At 40.8% G+C, this 19688-nt stretch overlaps 1 protein-coding gene across 1 annotated transcript in view; it reads right to left on the bottom strand.

The window, feature by feature from the left end:
* Positions 1-19119, bottom strand: part of LOC121439838 (fibrous sheath-interacting protein 2-like) — a 29548-nt gene extending 10429 nt beyond the window's left edge. Inside the window, exons 1-12 of the mRNA XM_041640451.1 lie at positions 19021-19119; positions 18556-18681; positions 17767-17928; positions 17224-17313; positions 16789-16928; positions 15695-15836; positions 14778-14888; positions 14175-14292; positions 2609-2680; positions 1822-1890; positions 989-1060; positions 49-120 (exon numbers count right to left, since the gene is read on the bottom strand). Coding sequence (XP_041496385.1) covers positions 49-120; positions 989-1060; positions 1822-1890; positions 2609-2680; positions 14175-14292; positions 14778-14888; positions 15695-15836; positions 16789-16928; positions 17224-17313; positions 17767-17928; positions 18556-18681; positions 19021-19119 — 1273 coding nt within the window. The remainder of the gene's footprint in view (positions 1-48; positions 121-988; positions 1061-1821; positions 1891-2608; positions 2681-14174; positions 14293-14777; positions 14889-15694; positions 15837-16788; positions 16929-17223; positions 17314-17766; positions 17929-18555; positions 18682-19020) is intronic.
* Positions 19120-19688: the final 569 nt, after the last annotated feature.

Genomic DNA, 19688 nt, shown 5'->3' with positions numbered 1-19688 from the left:
AGAATCCCCCTACAAATTACTAATTTCTAGTGATAAAATTTCAATTACATTTGGGTTCCAAAAAGTCTTGAAATGTCTGCATCTCAGGCAAACTAGGTGTCCTTGTGTCTGTTGGAGAAACTTAAAGGGAGACATTTATTATTAACCAGAAAAGAATAAATGAGAATATGACAAATGTTAAAATGACAGCAACCACTAAAACTGGGCCTTCCTAAAAGAAACAAGGGGGACATTCTGTGGTGCAGAACTATAAATGACAAACAAATGAACTATTTCCGCTGCCAGTGGCACATGGAACTGTGCCTCAATGGCTCAAAGGCAAGGGAAGGAGAGGACTGAGGAACACAGGCAGTGGTCTTGGTCCTTAACTGCACAGGGCCACGGGCTTCAGATGCACAAGGAGAACCTCTATGGAGTAATCTGGAAGGACAGTTCTCCAGGTGAAAGAAAGGGACCAGAGGCAGAGGGGTGCCATCAACAGAGACACACACTGAAGAGCTGCTTCAGGTTCTCGCAGACAGTTCTCCAGGTGAAAGAAAGGGACCAGAGGCAGAGGGGTGCCATCAACAGAGACACACACTGAAGAGCTGCTTCAGGTTCTCGCAGACAGTTCTCCAGGTGAAAGAAAGGGACCAGAGGCAGAGGGGTGCCATCAACAGAGACACACACTGAAGAGCTGCTTCAGGTTCTCGTTGGTAACAGGACAGTACGGAGACAAGCTCAGTAGTGGGAGTCATGAGAAAGTCAGGGCTCTGAAATGGGTTTGGAAATTTCTCACTGCAAAAAGTGGTGTGCCCTGCTCTGGGGGTGTGGAGGGAGCATCATTAACTGAGCAAATTAAGGCATTTATTCGGGGGCAGTAGGGAAGGCGACACAGTTCCTAAGCATTAACCCCAAAGCACCATTTGATGGAAAGAGATGGAGCATTGCTGCATTATGTATGGTAGTCCCACAATTTACTAATTTTTAATCATAAAAGTTTAATTACATTGTGTCTCCAGAAGTCCATAAAATGAAGGTTTCTCTTCGTCAAAACTGGTTTTTGTGGTTTGTGAGGTAGCTTAAAAAATAAGATAGTTGTTTTTAGCAATGGAGATGACAAAACTAGAAAAATCACAAATATTAAAAGGATCACTGACGACGACTACTACTCAGTTGCGCTTCTCTAAAAGGACCAGGGAATCAAGAGTGGGCAACATTCTATTCACACAGAAATGCAGGGAGCAAATCAAGTATCTCTACTGCAAGTGACCATATGTCACTAGAGGTCTCAAGAGCCCAGAGCTGAAGGGAGGGCGGGATTGAGAAAGCATATCAGCAGGACTCTTGGTGTCAGCTAGTCTCACGAGGTCACAGACTTTAGTCATACAAAGTTAAGTAGTAGCAGGACCTCCATTCAGCAATCTGCAGGGTTGTTTGTGGAGACAGCAAGGAGGTCAAACCTCCTTGGGAGGCAGAGCTGTTAGAGCAAGGGGTGGCAGCAGCAAAGGCATGATTGAAAAATCTGCCACAGGATTTTCTCAGTAAGGAAAATTACAGAAGTTCAGTACAAGGGTGGATGAGGGTTCTGAACTGGGCTTGAAGAGTTGTTGGCTTCATAGAATGGGTCTTCCTGCTCATGGGAACGAGGAGAAAGCTGCAGGAAATGAGTAGTTCCAGAGTCTAATCTAGGTGACAATATAGATGGTAGTGTCACTGGCAAACACTATCCCCAGGCATCATTTGATAAATGGGCACAGTGAGTTCATCTGCATGCTAAGCAGGAGTGATCACTGTCAGGTCTCATAACTTATTAAATTCCAATAATAACACAATAGTTACATTTTGACTCTCTTGATTCTTGTAATAGTCTTTGGTCAGAAACACTTGTTCTTAAACTGGATGTAGATGCTATAAAAAAAGAACATTTATTTTTAACAGTGATGAAGATGAAATGATAAACTAACAAATGTTAAGATAAATACTATTCAATTGTGCCCTTCCAAAAGAAATGGGGGAACAATAGTGAGGAACACTGTGGTACCGCTTCAAAGTATGTGGGGAATGGACTATTTCCGCTGCCAATGGCACATGGAACTGTGGCTCAGTGGCTCAAAGGCAAGGGAAGGAGAGGACTGAGGAACACAGGCAGTGGTCTTGGTCCTTAACTGCACAGGGCCACGGGCTTCAGATGCACAAGGAGAACCTCTATGGAGTAATCTGGAAGGACAGTTCTCCAGGTGAAAGAAAGGGACCAGAGGCAGAGGGGTGCCATCAACAGAGACACACACTGAAGAGCTGCTTCAGGTTCTCGTTGGTAACAGGACAGTACGGAGACAAGCTCAGTAGTGGGAGTCATGAGAAAGTCAGGGCTCTGAAATGGGTTTGGAAATTTCTCACTGCAAAAAGTGGTGTGCCCTGCTCTAGGGGTGTGGAGGGAGCATAATGGAGTAACTAAGGGGTGTGGTCTAGAGAAGTGAAGATGGTGACAGTTGATCATGAGTGTTACCCACAAAACACCATTTGGTGGAAAAGGGTAGATGACTTTTTTGCATTCTAAGCAGAAGACTTATTAGCAAGTCCAGTATTCCCACTAATTATTAATTTCCAATCATGACATATCAGTTACATTTTTGTTCCAGGTGTTCTTGAGACGTCTTTGGCTCTGTGACGCTTGGTTTCTTCTGGGTTGTCACAGACGCTTTAAAAAAAAAAGGACATTTATTGTTAACACTGGAGATGACAAAATGATAAAATGTCAAATATTACAATGGCGACTACTACTCAGCGGTGCTTTTCCAAAAGGCCCAACATAACAACAATATAGAAAACTCTGGTGCTGTAGGAATTTATGTGGCCAATAAAATAAATCTGTTCCCAGCCGCATGTTATATTACCGTGGGTCTAAAAGGCTCAAGACCGAAGGGTCTTGGGGAGAGTAAGGGAAAAGGAGATTAAGAAAGCACATTGGCACTGGCCTTGATCCTCAGGAGATTCATAGGGCCACAGGCTTCAGAGCAATCCCTAGAACCTCTGCTTAGCAATCTGGACGGGTAAAAGAAGGGGGCAGGGATGCTGAGCAAGGGCTAGTAGGAACAGAGGAACAGGCTAAGGTCTGCTCACGATCCCACTGGTAAGGCAAAGTATAGAGATGAGTTCACTAGCAGAGCCTGTGTGGAAGTCAGTGCTGTGAACCACACTTGAGAGTTGTCAGCTACACAAAGTGGATAGAAAAATACAACTGAGTAACTAGGGAGTTGACTCCAATGAGCAATAGATTATATGGCATGGTTTGTATAAGGAATATATATATATAACACAACATGTGATGGCTAAACACAGAAGATTTATTTGCACTGTAAGCCACAGATATCATGACAAAATCCAGTATGCCTACAAATTTCTACTTCCTAGTTGTCATGCTTAAAGTCAAATTTTAGCTCCAGGCTTTCTTGGAATGCCCCCGGCTCAGTGGCAATGTCATGAGCTGTCTGTGGGTTTGTAACAGAAGCTTAAGAAGTAGAGGAGCTGCTGATTCTGGTGTTGTCCTGTGTTGCTCAGGCAAGCCTTGAACTAATTAATGATCCTCCTGCCTCATCCCCCAGAGAAGTGAGTATAGGCCTACTGTTTTGTCTTTTTCAGATGATTTGAGGTGACTACCACATAAAATGTGTACTCAAATCCTTTCTGTTAGAAGCAGCCATGAGTAGTTCTGAACAGAGGGAACAATGTCCCTAATGTAGCCCAGCATCTGAAGCAGAGGGCCATACTTTGAACTGTATTAGGAGCTTCTTCATGATTGTTTAGTAAAAATGGCATTTTCTGTCTCATCTCATCTCTTGTTTGCTGTGCCTCTTCAAATTCTCTCCTCTCTCTCCTCCCCGCCCGACTCTCTCTCCTATTACCATTTAAAAGAGCCCTTATTCTGCTTCCCTTGTAAAACTTGCTCAATCCCTCCCTGTATTTCTCTCACCCCTTCTCGTTCATTTTTAGTCCTATATTTATTTCATTGTTTCCTTCTTTACAGAACATATTTTGATTGTTCCATATTTTATTATAATCTGCAGTTGCAATTCTTGACTCACTCTTCCTTGGTCAAGGCTAGCCTCAACCTCGCTGTGTAGCTAAGAATGAACTTGAATTTCTGATTTTCCTTTCTCTTGTATTTACAGGTATGGACCACCATGCCTAGCTCTGATGTTGGAAATTGAACCCAAGGCTTTGTGCAAACTAGGCAAGCACTCTACCAACTGAGCTGCATCTGTAGCCCTAGATTCTCTTTGTTGCTTCCTCCACTTTCTCTCTGTTTCTTTTTCACACTTACTTTTCTACTGGTCTGTTCCCATATCTACTATTAACTGACTTTTTCTCCTAGCTGCAGGCTGTCCCTTTAGTTATTAATCAAGTGCCTTCCCCTCCCCAACTCCTACTTCAAACTTTTCTTCTACATTTCACCATTGCCCTTGATTTCTTATCAGGTTTCCCCCTTATATCCTCTGTCTATCCCTGTTCCTTACTGACTCATTTGAAATTCCTCCCTCTTTTCTTCCATCTCTGTCATTGCCTCCTTGATTTTACTGTCTTTCCTTCACATTTAAAATTGGCACCGTCCTGCGGGGCCAGGATTTATCCCTACTGCTTGTACTGGCTTTTTGGAACCCATTCCCTTTGGATGTATACCTTGCTCAGCCTAGATATAGTAGGGAGGGCTTTGGACCTTCCCCAAAGCAACTCTCTGAGGAGTGGATGGGGGGGGTGCTGCGGGGAGTAGGTCAAGGAAATGGGAGGAGGGGAGTAGGAACTGGGATTGGTATGTAATATGAAAAAAAAAAGATAGCTTGCTTTCTTTTTTAAAAAAAGTAAAATAAATTAAATAAAAAATAAAATAAAATTGGCCCCTTCTTTTAGAATTTCTGTCATTCTTAACACTCGCTGTGTCCCCAGTTCATCCGTCTTTATTTCTGTACCACTTGGCTGACATCTTACATATGCATCACTGGATTATCTTGTTCTCTACGATTTGAATTTTCTTGCTAATCCTACCTTTCTAACCTTATCTTATATTCAAATGCTCTTTTTAAAACATTACTTTGCACAGACTTACAAGTTTAAACTTCTATCTCTCCCCTTTCTTCATTGTTTGCTCCTAATCTCCTCTCACTTCACTTGACATCTCCCTTTCTCCCTCCATCTCTCACTTCCTTCTGTCCCCTTCTTTTCCCTCTTCCTTCATTATTTAATTTTTTTCTATTAGTATAATTCTATTGTTATTTTTTTCTGAGACAGGGTTTCTCTGTGAAGCCCTGGCTATCCTGGAACTCACTCTGTAGACCAGGTTAGCGTCAAACTTATGCCTGTCTCCTGAGTTCTAGTCTTAAAGTCATGCTCCCATCACCCACCTCCCCCCCTTTTCTTTTCTTTTTTTTTTTTTTACCAAGCCAGGGTCCTTTTATGTAGCTGTGACTGTCCTTGGACTTTCTCTATATACCAGGTTAGCCTCAAACTCACAGAGATCTGTCTGTCTCTACCTCCAGAGTGTTGGGACTAAAGATGTATGCCACCATGCCTGCCTTCTACTTGGCATACTTTAAAATATACTTTACCATTTTTACATGTACTTCTTTTCTTTTGAAATTTTCTGCAAATGGTGCATACAACTTTATGCTGTGTGTTTCATATGTATGCCTTCAAGTTTTATGGTGCAATCTGTGTCTGCCTCCCTACCTATCCATCTGCTCATCTGATTTTCCATACCCTTGAAAGTCATCTTTTGAATCCTTCTTTCTTCTCCCTCACATCCTCTTTTAATTTGTTACATTTCACACATTTTTGCACACTTAAAGCTCCTTGTAGAAAGTCTCATCCTCTCTGTCTCCTGCTTCTGGAGTAGCATTTTACTCTTGATTTACAATGAACACTTTTTCCTTGTTCTCCAGCATCCCCCTCCTTCGCACTGGCTCCCCTTTCATCTGCTCCCCCCCACTTCTGTAACTCCAGGCTCGATTTGACCTCCATATGTAAAGTACACAGGCCGGGAACTTGCTGTGTTTCTCCTGCCTCAGTCTCTTGCACGTGCTCCTTTCTTCTCAAATGCTGGCATTTCCTACTCTTTTATTGTCGCTCATTTCCCCTCCATCTTTCTTCAGCTACTTCTCTCAAACAGATTTTACTTGCCCTTCCTTCACAACATTTCCCTTTTTGTCCTCACGAGTCTTGAGTCATTTTAAAACTTTTCTCTGCTTTTGATCTTTCTCTCTTCTGCCTTTGCCTTTCCTCATCATCTTGTTTGCAAACTTTATTCTTACCAACTTACCAACACTTCGGTATGCTTCTTTTTCTTTTCTTCAGTGTGTGTGTGTGTGTGTGTGTGTGTGTGTGTGTGTGTGCCAAAAGGCAGCTTTGGTGTCACCCTCAGCAAGGCTATTCACTTCCTTTGCCACAGGCTTTCTATTTGTCCCAGCACTCACAAAACAGGCCAGACTAGCTGATTACAGAGCCCCCAGGTGGGGGGTCCTGTCTCTGCACCCTCAGTGTCTGTACTACAGTTCTGTTCCTCTACACCATGTTTATGCCCTCATGCCATCTCCACATGGTTTCAGGGATGACAGTCAGGTCCTCCTGGCTGCAAGGCAACTAAGTCACAGAGCCTCAGCCCCTAGCCCTTCTTCCACTCTCTTCACGTCTTTCCCCTTCTTTTCTCTCTTTGCCTCTGACTTTCTTCTCATTTTGTTTGTAGATACTTTGTTCTTCCTGACTCTTCCTGCTTATGTAGGCTCTTCTTTCATTTACTTTTCATTGTCTCCTTTATTTCTTACTTTTGTACTTTTCCTTTGTTCCATTATTAAGGGAAAAAAAATCATTCATTTTTTTTCTCTATTTTGTAGCTATTCTCACTTCTTCTCTAGCTGCTACCCAGTTAACGTATCTATATTTCGGTTGAATTTTTCCATTCAGACCTCTGGATTTCCCTGCTTTCCTCAGTTTTATCTATTTCTTTGGCATGTACTGTGTGTGCTGTTTACATGTGTTTGTGCATACATGTGCGGGTGTGTGTATTCATACACATACATACAGAGGCCAGAGAAGGACAGTGGATGTCTTTTCCTATCACTACCTTACTCCCTTGTGACAAGGTCTCTCACGGAACATATGTAGTTCCAGAGACTTGAATGCAGGCCCTTGTGATTGGGAGGCAAGCGCTTTTGTCTACTGAGTCATCTTCCCAGCCTCCTTGCTTTTGCTTAAAACAAATACTGCCCTTCCAGACACCTGACTCTTACTCTCACACTTCTTTTTAAAATATACTCTTTCATATAGACTGACCACAATTAACTATTTTCCTCTGTGCTTTAGTTCTTTCTCTATCCCTCTGCCCTGTACGTCATTGTTTCACTCATCACGCTTTCCTTTCTTCTTTTCTTCCTTGCTCCATTTCACCTGTCTCTTCCTTCCTTCATCCTCCTCCTCCTTTCCTGTCATTCTTAGATTCCTTTCTCTTTCACTTATTAGCAAAAAACTCTTTTAATCTTGGTATCTCTGTCATTGTAACTCTTTGTATCTACTTCATGCCTTGATGCTCTTTTATGCCTTTTAAATCTCAATCTGTCTGTTTACCTACCTATCCACCTACACTTTTATCAACTTCCCTATTTGTCTACCTGCCTGCCTATCATTGATAATTGCTACTTACATATCTCCACACTACCTACTTGTCAAGATATTTATGTTACTATTTATTTATATTTCTGAAATGTCCTAGTTATGTAATCCAAGCTGAACTCGATCTGGTGGTCCTACTATGTATCACCTGTGTTCTGGACTTACAGGTATGTGCCACCAACCTTGGATCTGTCTTCCTGTCTTATCCATACATTTCTTCCTGTCTAACTAGCCATCACCATTAATCTGTGTTTATTTGTGTCTTCTTCCAAAGGTCTTCTTTTAATATCTCTCCTGATGCCTTATTTACCCCATCCCCATAATCTTTGTGTTTTCCATCTTCCTCCTCTCTCTTCTCCCCCCTTTCTTCTATGCCTGATCACTTTTCATTCTCTTCTGTTTTTCCTGCAATTCCCTTCATCCCTTATTCCTTCCTTTTCATCTGTCTAGCTTCTACTGTCTTTGCTACTCTACCCACAATCTTGGCTACCTCTATCCCTTTTTCTTCATTTATTTCTCACTCTTCTTTTATTCCCCCTTACCTCTCCTTCATCTTTTCTCCCTTCTTTCTTCTCCTTCCGAAACTTACTCTGACTCCCCGTTTTCTACTGGTTTCTCCCACACACATATAATTTCTGTCATATTATCTTCACACATTTAGGTCTACTTTATATCACCTGTCTATCATCCATCTACCATCTTCTCTCTCCTCTCTTCCTCTCTCTCTCTCTCCCTTCCTTTGTTCTTTCTTTCTTGCCAGCCAGTCAGTCTTGTACCTTTTCGTACTCCTTTCATCCATTATTTCTTCCTTCCCACCTATCTTCCATCTTATTTTATTTATCCAGTCACATTTACCAGGAACTCTCCATTCCTCAGCTCCTCTTTATTCCATACATTTCCCCTATGTCTTCTATCATTTTTGCTTTCTTTTATTTTTTGGACTGATTGGTCTCTTTAAACTGTCTTCTTCCTTAACTTAATTTTTGTCACACTCTTTTCTACTGACTTCTTTTTTGTATCTATCTTTTTGCATCTATCTATCTACCTATTAATTTATGTTTTGTCTATCACTATCTTTTTGTCCATCTGTCTACCTACCCACCCATGTATCCACCAATTACCTACCTATCAGATAACTGTCTCTATTTTTCTTTCCTGCTCCTGAATTTTAAAATTATGTCCGCATTTAGAGCTTATGTAATTCTTTCATACTTTCATTAGATTTTGTAGTAGTATTTTTTATCGATTCACCCTAGAGAAACATTTCTTATCTGCTTTTCTCTCTTTCCTCTAATGCTATTATGTTTAGCTTTTCCCAATCATTGCTTTTTTCTGATCTTCCTTCTGTGTTTCTCTTCAATGCATTCTTTTCTTTTTCTTTCTTTAATTTGTTTAACTATTTTCTTTTTTGAGACAGGGTCTCCCTATGGAGTCCTGACTGGCCTGAACGTATATGGACCAGCCTGAGCCAGAATTCATATAGACATCACACTTACTTGCCTCTGCTTCCTCAGGATATCGGATATGTGACCCCAAAGTGGTCGTGACCAACAGGTTGAGAACCATTGCCCTTCCTTGGAACCATCCAAAAAGTCTTGGTATGTCCTTAGAGTTTCTTCATGTCTACTAGTTTTACTAAGCTTGATCTCCAATTAAATATTGTCTATCTTTTCCAATTAAACATTCACTATCTACTCCAAGTTCTCCAATCTATTTGGCCTCCATCATTCAAACATTAAAGCTCAACAATAAAGTATTAACTCAATGGCTTATGTGATCCTTTCAACTTGAAGGACTTCTCACTTGTGAGTATCCTTTGTGTTGTGAGATCCATCAGATGTCAGATGGTTTTGCCCACATAACCTAAAATGGGTCTTCTACCTTTTACCGCAGGTCATTAGAAAGACCTCTAAATTGGGACCCTGATTGCTGTCAATCTTCAGTACCTTTTCTCAGCCTGAAGCAGCTCTGTCTTTGCCCTAATTCTCCTCCCCCACACTAATGGCATGTACCCCTTGCCACTTAATGGTGTCCTCTTTTGGAACTCCTCATGCTTTAGGAATTTCTTTTTCTAATAAATGGCCTTGATTGAAGTACTCAATTTAAGACCAAGGGCTTTATTACTGTCTAGAAGACAGGATCCTAGGGGCCCAGCAACTTTTAACTATAACCACTACAGATTGCTGCCTGTTGCCATTGTACATGCATGTTTCTTCCATCTTTTATCTGGTTTTGCCTCTAAAATTCTTCTCTTCCCATTGTCTCATTCTGTTTTATATATTGTTTTACTAGATTCTAACTTTTATGTTTTTCCTTTCCTTTTGACCTCTATTTACTACCCACTATCTTCCTGCTATCATCTATCTATCTATCTATCTATCTATCTATCTATCTATCTATCATCTATCTATCTATCTATCTACAATGATAAATTTTCTGAGTTTATTTTTGTCTTTCTTTTTCATGGCTCCTACTTCTAAAATCTGTCCCCACCATACAATTGCACTTGTGTCACTAGTCCCTACGTCCCAGTCTTAATGTTCCCTCTCCTTCAACTCTTCACTGACTTGTCTTCTATGCTTTCTTTTTCTCTTTGTTCATTTATTCCCTTTAAATTCTCTTCATATTGCTTATATTTGAGTACACATTTTTCTTTTTTTCCTTTCTCTATATTCTTTTTCTGTCTTCACTACTGACTTTAAAAAAAAAAACAAAACCAAAAATCAGTGCTATCCCCTCCCTTTGTGGTTCTGGGAATGGAAAGGAAGACCTGAGCCTATATCCCTGGGCCCCCCTTTAAAATCTATCCTATCCACATCTCTCCCCGGACACAGCTGTTTCCAACCACTCTGTTTTACTTTGTTCTACTGATCTTTCTGCCTCCCTCACATCTCTCCCTATTGGCCAAGACTCTTACTGACCAAAAAAGTCACTCTTCTGGTAGGCCCATCAGTGCACTTCCATAGAAAACCCAGCATGAACAAAAAACCCTTGGTGCCTGAGGTCACACATCACTGTCCCCAGCCTGTTCTCTCCCCTCCTCAGGGGATATCCCATCACTCTGGCCTGTCTTCTACAGAAGTTATTAGGTTCCTTTAACTAGACCCTCTTCACCCTTTGCCCCTCTCCTCTGAAACTCAGAAGGAATTTCAAGCTCTTGACTAAGTTTGCACCAGCCTGTGGACCGTTGAAAGTCTGGCTCTCTCTTATTGTAGTTGCCCCAGTGGTTTTAACTGCTGGCTGGCTCTTGTTTTCTCTTGCGTTCTTGGGTTACTTTCTCTCACTCATCCTCACTAATCCCCCCTTTTTCCCCTTCTTCCTATGCCTTCATTACTTTTCCCATCACTCTTCGACCACTTCTCCCCTTTGTCTTCCTCCATTTACAAGCTCCTGTTACTTTATTCAATGTGTATATGTGTGTGCGCCCAAGTGTATGTATGTGCATCTCATGTATTCAGGAGCCTGCACAGACCACAAGAGGGTGCCAGAACCCTAGAACTTGAGTTACAGGCATCTGTGAATGTCACCTGATGTGGGTGTTGGCATCAAGCTTTGTCTTCTGCAAGACCAGCAAATGTTCTTAATCAAGGAATTATCTCTCTAGCTCCACAGGCTCCTGCTTGTTAACCCTTTGCTTTCCCACCTGCATTTTTATATTGTCTCAATTTACTAGTTTCTTTTTAGAATCCAGTCTATGCTAATTTGCTTTTCTTTTTTTTTTTTTTTTTTTTTTTTTTTTTTTTTTTTTTGATTTTTCGAGACAGGGTTTCTCCGTAGCTTTTGGTTCCTGTCCTGGAACTAGCTCTTGTAGACCAATCACCTGTGTTATTTTTATCCTCTTACACTTTGAATTCTCCTATTGTGCCCATTTTTCTTGTTCTCTTGAGGGTTTTCTTGCTATCCTTATACTATCTTCCTGCCTCTTTATCTACCTGTAATCTCTATTTCAACTCTTGCTGGCTTCTCAAAATGTCTCCTTCCTATAGTGTACTTGATCTCACTAGTTCCCACCTTTCTTCTTTATTGTGTCTCCATTCGTTTACATTTTATCCCTTGTTGCTCCATTCCCTGAAGTTTTTAGTTTTTTTCTCTACCTTTACTCTTTGTTCATGTTTGTTTTTTAAAAGCTTTCTTATGCTTTTCTTTCTTCTCCCCTTCCCTTCTCTAGCCTATTCTTCATCTCCTCCATTCTCCCTTTCTCCATTTCTTTTCATGAGTTCACAATCTATTGGCTCCTCCTTCTTTCAATTTTTCTTTCTTGTTTTGTTTCTACTTCTCTTTTTCTGCCATGCTGTTATAGGTTTTCTTTCTGATTTATTTTTCTAAAATTCAGACATATTATTAATCTTTCTACATATCCTGTCTTTTAAAAACTGATACCCCTGCCCCACAAGGCCTGAATTACTCATTGGCCCCTCCTTTTAAAGTATCTTTCCCACAATTTCCTTTTCTTTGTTTCCACTAACTTTGATTTTCTTTTACACTTACCTCCTTCTTTCTTCCCCTTGTTATTTCTCCCCTGTCTTCAAATTTTACTTCATTTTTTTATTTGTCTTTGCTTTATCTTCCTTCCTTCCTTCCTTCCTTCCTTCCTTCCCTATCCTTGCTAGCTTCCCTTGATTCTATACTTTCTTCCTCTTTCCTTTCCTCTCCTTTCTCTTAATTTCCTTCCCTTCTTCCTCCATTTCTTCTGTACTTTTTCTTCCCTTTCTTCTCCCTCCTCCTACCTCTAGCTCTCCTTCTTCCCCCCATCTACCTCTCCCCCCTCCTCCCACCTTTCCCTCCCTTCTCCTATGTTTATCCTTCCCCTCACCTCTCCCCTCCCTCCTCCCACCTTTTTCTTACCTCTTTCCCATCCTTCCATCTCTTTCCCTGCCTCCTCCCATCTTTATGCTTCCCCCTCCCACCTCTCCTCCTCCCTCCTCCCACTTCTTTCCTCCCTCCTCCCACCTCTTTGCCTTCCCCTCCTCTCTCCTCCCACTTCTTTCCTCCCTCCTCCCACCTCTTTGCCTTCCCCTCCTCCCTCCTCCCTCTTCTCTCCTCCCTCCTCCCATCTCTTTCCCTTCCATCTTTCATCTTCCCCCTCCTATTTTTCCTCTTTCTCTTCCCATCTTTAGGCATCCTCCTCCCATCTTTATTCCCCCTCCCCATCTTTACTTTCTTCCTCTCATCTTTACCCCTCCCTCCTTCCTCTTTCTTCTCTTCCTTTTGTTCTCATTTTCCCCTCCCTCCCCTTCCTTTCCTGCCTTTTAATTCTACCTCCCTTTTTCCCTTCCTTTTTCTCTCCTTCCCGTTTCCCCCTCTTGTCCCTGTTATCTACCTTCTTTTCCTCCTCCCCTCTCGTGTCTTATCTTCTTTCCATCTTTTTCTTTTCCTTTCTCCCTTTTTCCTCCCTTCCCTTTTTCCTCTCCTCTCTTTCCTTTTCTTTTTACCTTCCCTCCACCCTCCCTCCCATCTGTATCCCTCTTCCTTCCCTCCCTCATTTTCTCTTTCTTCCTCTTTCAGACAGCATCTTTGTAATTTATTGATTTCCAGCCTCTCCACGGGTAGAATAACAAGCATGCTGCCTCCTTTCCTTCTTCCCTTTTAAAGATTACTGTCTCCCTTCCTCCTTGCCTCACTCCCCTTTATAACTTACAGTCCTCTCTTTCCCATCTTACCTTTTTATACTTACTTTTGTTTTGTTTTGTTTTAAAAAAAAACTGCTCCACTTCTTTAACTTCGTAGGGCTGAAGTCTCTTGGGTAAACCCTGCACAGCTTTGCAAGTGTATTGGAATTCCTTCCTTACAAATCCTTTTCAAACCCCTCTCTCACCATCACAATCTCCCTTTTCACTCTTTTCCTATTAGCTCTTCCTTCCTTGTCTACCCTTCCTCCTCTACCCTCTTCTATCTCTTTTTTGTCTTCATCTCTCCCTATTCCCATGAAGCGATTAATGCTGGAGTCTACTGGTTTCTCCTGTTCAATTTGCTTTCTTCTGTCTCTCCTTGTTTTCCCCATTGTCTTGTATCACCATTGGCTACTAGGTTCTTTCTCTTTCAATGTTTTGTTTTCCTATTACTTGCTTTGCACACTTTAATATTCTCTCAATCTTTGTATATTATCCCTTCATCTAACTTCTGTAAATTTTCTTGCTCTTACTGGCTTGTTAACCTTTTCTTACTTTTCCGTGTTTACTTACTGCCTGCCTCAACTTACTTCTCGCCTTTGCTTTCTGCATTTCTTACCTGAGTGAGCATGCTATCTCCTCCTTCTGGCTGTTTGTAAAACTATGTGTTTACTTGTTCACTATAGGCATTGTGCTTATACTTTTTTGTGCATATGCTTTTTTCAACTGGATCTGTAACTGGAAAGTGCATCACATTGTGCCTGACACAGGTATTGAGGGTTTTTAGAACTTACTTTTGCAGGGGCCTTTTTAAAAAAATCATGTGAGCATAAGGTGGTTTTATAGAGACATTAATATTTCATATATTGTTCTTCAGCTTCCACTTATCTACTATGCCTTTTATTCTCCCTCCCCTATCTCTCTCACCTGTTTCAGATTGTCTTTGGATTTCAAAGGCACTTGCTTTTCCGGTTTCTTTTTTACTGTCTTTCTTTTGTAGTTTTTGCAAATGGTAGGCAATTCTTTTGTGAAGCATTACTTGTTTCTACAAAATATTTAAAAATACATTTAATAGGTTTCCAATTCAAATAGAAACCCGTCAGTAAAAATACAACACAGATTACTTCAAATGTGATGACATACCTGAAGTAGACCTTTGTCCCTATTTGGAAATGTCGAAATTTACAATGGGTTTGAAGAAATATACGAAGAGGTTAAGTTTCCTTTTAAGACTCAACATGAAATTGTGTGTACGCATGTGCATGTGTGCATGCATCCGTACTCTCTTGCCATCTGGAAATTTAAGCTAGGGTCTTGTACATGCTAGGCAATCCCTTTACTATTGAAGAAAAGCATATTTTAGTAACAACTCAATCTAATCTAACGTTCTTGGGACTCTCTTTAATTACAGATTGGGGCTAGAATGAATCTCTCCATCAATAACTATCTTCTGAAAATTCATATTTTAAAATATAAAATCGTGCCAAAAGCTTTTCCTGAAACAGCCCAAGTCCAGCAAAGGCTAACTACCTTTCGGTTAATTTCATCTCTGATTTTCCGACGACGGTCATCAGCTTTGGTGTTCCTTTTCACTTCTTCTCCAATCTTTGTTAGAAATGCCATTTCCTTGGATTGCCATTCCTAAGGGACATGCCATTACAGTTATCAGCATATGTCTGTTTTATTTTAAAAGCATTTTCTTTTTCTTCAACCAATATGCAAATTAGATCAGATCAATGGCCTAATAAATTTTAGGTCAATAATAAAGCAAATCTTGCATTGTGGTTTTAAATATGCTTATTTATCTGCCATTCATTGGGACTGACCAGCTGGATGCAATGGGATGGGAAAGTAAAGAGATGGTTTTGTAATTACAAGCATGAATCCAGCATGAACATGACTCTAAAGATGAATTTCAAAAGCTATTGGCAAAGGGGTGTTGATTTCTAACTCAGGGAGGATATCTGCTACTCTCAAAGGTATTCTCAGAGAGGAACTAAACAAATAGCTATGTCATAACTCATGTGGAGGTCTATAGAGTGAGCTCCCTACTTCCAATGTCACATACATTCTGGGACTTGAACTTAGGTCACCAGGCTAGTACAGGAAGTGGCTTTCCTAATGAATCCTTCTTGCTGGCCTGGGTTTCTTTTTTTTAAAAAAAAAAATATTTATTATGTGTACAATATTCTTTCTGTCTGTATGCCTACAGGCCAGAAGAGGGCACCGGACCCCATTACAGATGGTTGTGAGCCACCATGTGGTTGCTCGGAATTGAACTCAGGACCTTTGGAAGAGTAGGCAATGCTCTTAACCTCTGAGCCATCTCTCCAGCCCCTGGGTTTCTTTTTTAAACTGAAATAACTTCAAATGATAGAGAGAACCTGTGAAAACAGTTTACAAATGAAACAACCATACAAGTTTCCAGTTCAAAATTTGACCCTTACCTGGTCAATGTCTGTGCGGAGATTCAGTTTCCTTCTAACGTTATCCCAGTGTTGTAGGTCTTCTTCCAGTAACTGCAAGGTGTTTCGCCTTTCCGAGGTGTTTTCAATTTTGTCTAGTTCTTTGTGAATCATATGCAAATGTCTGAGTAAAAGTGAAACAAAGGAATGTAAATGAGATGCTTCTTTTAGGATACCTGTCAGTCACTCTGAAACTCTGGTATAGCAACATGCATTTTGGTATACTCTGAGATGAATGTATGGATGAGAGGAGCCAGATAAAGAATAACTGGCTTTCACTCAAAATGATCAAAAAGAAAAATCTACAACTCCTCCATTTACCTTCTAAGGCTGTGGCTTGCTATCTAAATATTAATGTGTGATTAGTAGCTGAAGGAAAATGTCCAGTTGGTAGAGGAATGGTATGTTTCCATGCATCCGAGAAAGTTGTAGCAATTTGATCATTGTGGCTTTAAAATAATTTCATTTAAACTTATGTTTGATATATGTTAAAGACAGTCTCTTTCCCTTTGGTAGTGCAGACCTGGCTTTCACAAGTTCAGTGATTTGTATTTTGGATTTCTTCAGTAACAGTTTAACTTACCTCTTGGGCTCCTGGTGACTTCAGTTTCTCAGGTACAAACTTACCTTCCCAGTCTTTAAGGTTAGCATTAAGGTTCCCAATCCCTGTACCTCTTGATGTAATTATTATAATTTATTATAATTTTTTTTAAAAAAAATGTGTATTGATGTTTTCTCTGCATGTAAGTCTGTGTACCACATGCTTGCAGTGCCTATAGAGGGCATCAGATCTTTTACAACTGGAATTCAGATGGTTATGAAGCACCATGTAGGTTCTTGGAACCAGACCTTAGCCCACTGGAAGACTACTAGCCCGTGATCTTAGCTGCTGGGCCATCTCTTCAGCCCCGCTTGATATACCATTTTTTTTGTTCTCCATGTTGAAAATGCTGAGGGGCTTAAATGTATCTAGTACCTTCATGACTCTATCTTCAATTCTTTCTAGTGTTTTTGCAGTTTGAGGGGGTTCTAAAATATGCCCATGAACTCTGGGCATACACAAACTCTGACTCTACCTGAGTTTCAGTAGTCGGTCTTGATGCGGGCAAGGTTTTTTCCCTTCTTGTAACAACCACTGCTGAAACTCAGCAGCAGCAGCGTCGTCACAGGCCCGTCTCTCTTCGTTCAGTTTGTTCACTTGATCTTCAATGATTTTCTGCAAGAAAGCAATTATTGGATGTTATATACTTGACAGAAATAAATCTATGCTTTGATAAATTTTCTTTAAATTTAATTTTAAGTAGAAGTTCTGACTTGCTAACCTGCTTTTTGCCTTGCATGGCCCTATCCCACAAATAAACTTTTTCTATGTAAAAATCAAATGGGCTCTCTGTCATCTACAGATTCTTTAGATACTTTATTCCTGGAATAGTTTAAGGAAATATTGTGCAAAGGGCCTAGCTTTTCACAAATTTTTATTGGTCCCAAATAAACTCAAATATTTAACTTACTTGTTCTCTGATATAGTTTCGTTCAAAGTCAATTTTTAAAGTAGTAAGATATTGTCTGTATTTGTTCAACTCTTTTAAGGAACACACCACCTACAATTCAAAAATAAAAACATAAAATTTTAAAAATTATAACATGTTTATAGAGCAGAATAAGGACTTTCGTTCTAGTAACAATTTTAGGATGAACTGTAATAATATATTTTTTGTAACATTTTTGCAGTCAGTATCTCTAAACAGTGATGACCAACCAGGAAATTTCTAAATATTTTGTTAACATAGTTCCAAGTTAAAATTACTTCTAGAGACATGAAAATAAATGCCTGTTTACATACCAAAAATTGTTCAGTAATTCTCTTTTCCTATCACTGACAAACTGTCAACTATAGAGTAGTTTTTACAAGAAAAGAAAATCCACCCAACGCTAAGCAATTTATTGACTTTCTTCTGTGATATCTGCTAGTGATCAACTAGAAGCTGGCATAGGTACTGAAGTGCCAAGCAAGTGCCTAGATTTTTGCTGTTCAGAAGAAGGCCTCAACGCACTTTGTTATTGCCGGTGATGTATCCTCCCTGTCTTAGTTTCTTAAGGATGTCTTTTCGCTTGAAGTATGACTTTAGGTGTGGATCGTGAAGACTTTTGTAAGTGGTTTCCATGAGTTTGCAGTAAGGATCATTAAGGTTAAAACCAAAAGAAGGCTGATAAAGCTGCCAAAAGAAACATATTTGAAATTATTGCAAGTGCAAAATTCATGAAATAATACTTTTAAACATCAGTTTATTGAAATAATTATGTTCATTGAAAGTAAAACATACAAGCAGAAACTACAGTGAAAGAATGTAATGGGCTGATCTGGGTAAATATGCCTTCCATCTTCCCTCTCTTCCCCAGCCTAATTTTTACATTAGCAGTGGCATGGGGAATCTTGTTTATGAACTTTGTGTTTGATTTACCTATAGCCTCAACCTTAACTCAATTCCTGTGTACATAGGTCAGGATAGACTGTCAACCAAGAGAGGAGAGTACATGGTAAGTTTCGGGCATCAGATGAACCAAGGCACAGATGCAGAAATCAGCATGTGTAGGCCAGAAAGACCACATCCTGTCAGGTTGAGGCCTTGGCTGGAGAAAGTCTGGATGGAGGGATTGCAGCTCTTTCTGGGGCGTTCTATCATTAACGTGAGTTTAAGGACTTTAAAACATTGCCAGCTTATTTAATTCCATCTGTGTGAAACTGAAGGTGATATACAAAGTGCAATCATAGCAAAATGTTTCAAATTTAACAACTAAAAATGTAAAGAAAGCCACTTATACATCATTAAAACACAGTTTACCTTTTCACTTAGATTTGTTGTGTAGAATATATTAGTACTTCCTGGGATAACAGGCAGTTTGGCTCCAAGAGGCAAATCCAATAGACTAGATGGTCCAATATTTGGAATGATAAGGTTCTTTTTCTTCTGTGTTAAAGAAAATGGAAACGTTTGTCTTTTCTACTAGGAAGTGTTCCTTTAGTTTACTTCAGATGTGTTACACTTCAACAAGATAGCACAACCCAGGTTGCTAGGTATCTGGGTGGAAGGAACTGACTGGCCGCAAACCAAGGCCTCTATTTCTGGGCCCTTCCCTATAAGTCAGGGACATCTTGAGCCCTCCCTGTCCCTCCACACTCTGTCCTGTCTCCGCCCCGCAGGCCAGAAACTATCCCATGATTCCACCTGTTGGTCTGAAACCTGCCCTGACCAAGGAAGAAAGGCAATGAACAAATAAATGCACTGTATGGAGGGGCCAGCACTCACGGTTCTACAAGTCTCTTTGTCAGATTTTAGGTTGTCCGAAGCCGCTTTGGAGGCAGCAGCCTCCGCGGCCTTTAAACAGTTGTTTAGGTACAAGTCCATGGCTACCCGTCAGCCCCCAAGGGCTGGGGGCTGAGGGAGTGGACTATCTCCCGCTCTCCCTTCCTGCGACCGTCCCCTCCGGTGTCCGGGACCAGACTGAGCCAAGGCCCTAGATACCCTGGTTACAAGCCCTCAAGGATGCACACGTCACAATGCTGCTTTGCTAGCGTCCTCAGTAGGCGCTCTCAAGGCCACACCCAAAGGGTGTCGCCCTTTAGGCACGTCACACCAGCAGAGCCACGGACATCACCCAATAGAAGTTTCCACAATAAATGTGGCTCCAACAGAAGTAGCTCTAGCAGATGCTACTTCAACAGTTGCCAGTTTCTAAAATCCTTGCCAAGAAAGATGTTGTTTCAACAGACACCACCCAACAGACAACCCCTCCATGGACTGTCCCAATAGACATTGTTCCAGCCGATGTCGCTCCAGTGGATGTCGTCCCATTCGATGTCGCCTTAATAGACGTCATCCTTAGGTGGGGGCAAAGACCTAGTTGCCTCTCGAGGAGCGCATGCGCATTACCCAAGCCTAGCGCTTGAATAATTTGAGTCTAGAAAGTAGCCTGA

Source organism: Microtus oregoni, unplaced genomic scaffold, assembly GCF_018167655.1.
Source record: "Microtus oregoni isolate MIOR12 unplaced genomic scaffold, Mior012 000063F_ref0000156, whole genome shotgun sequence".
NCBI classification, from domain to species: domain Eukaryota; kingdom Metazoa; phylum Chordata; class Mammalia; order Rodentia; family Cricetidae; genus Microtus; species Microtus oregoni.
This window is presented reverse-complemented; position numbering and strand designations above follow the sequence as displayed.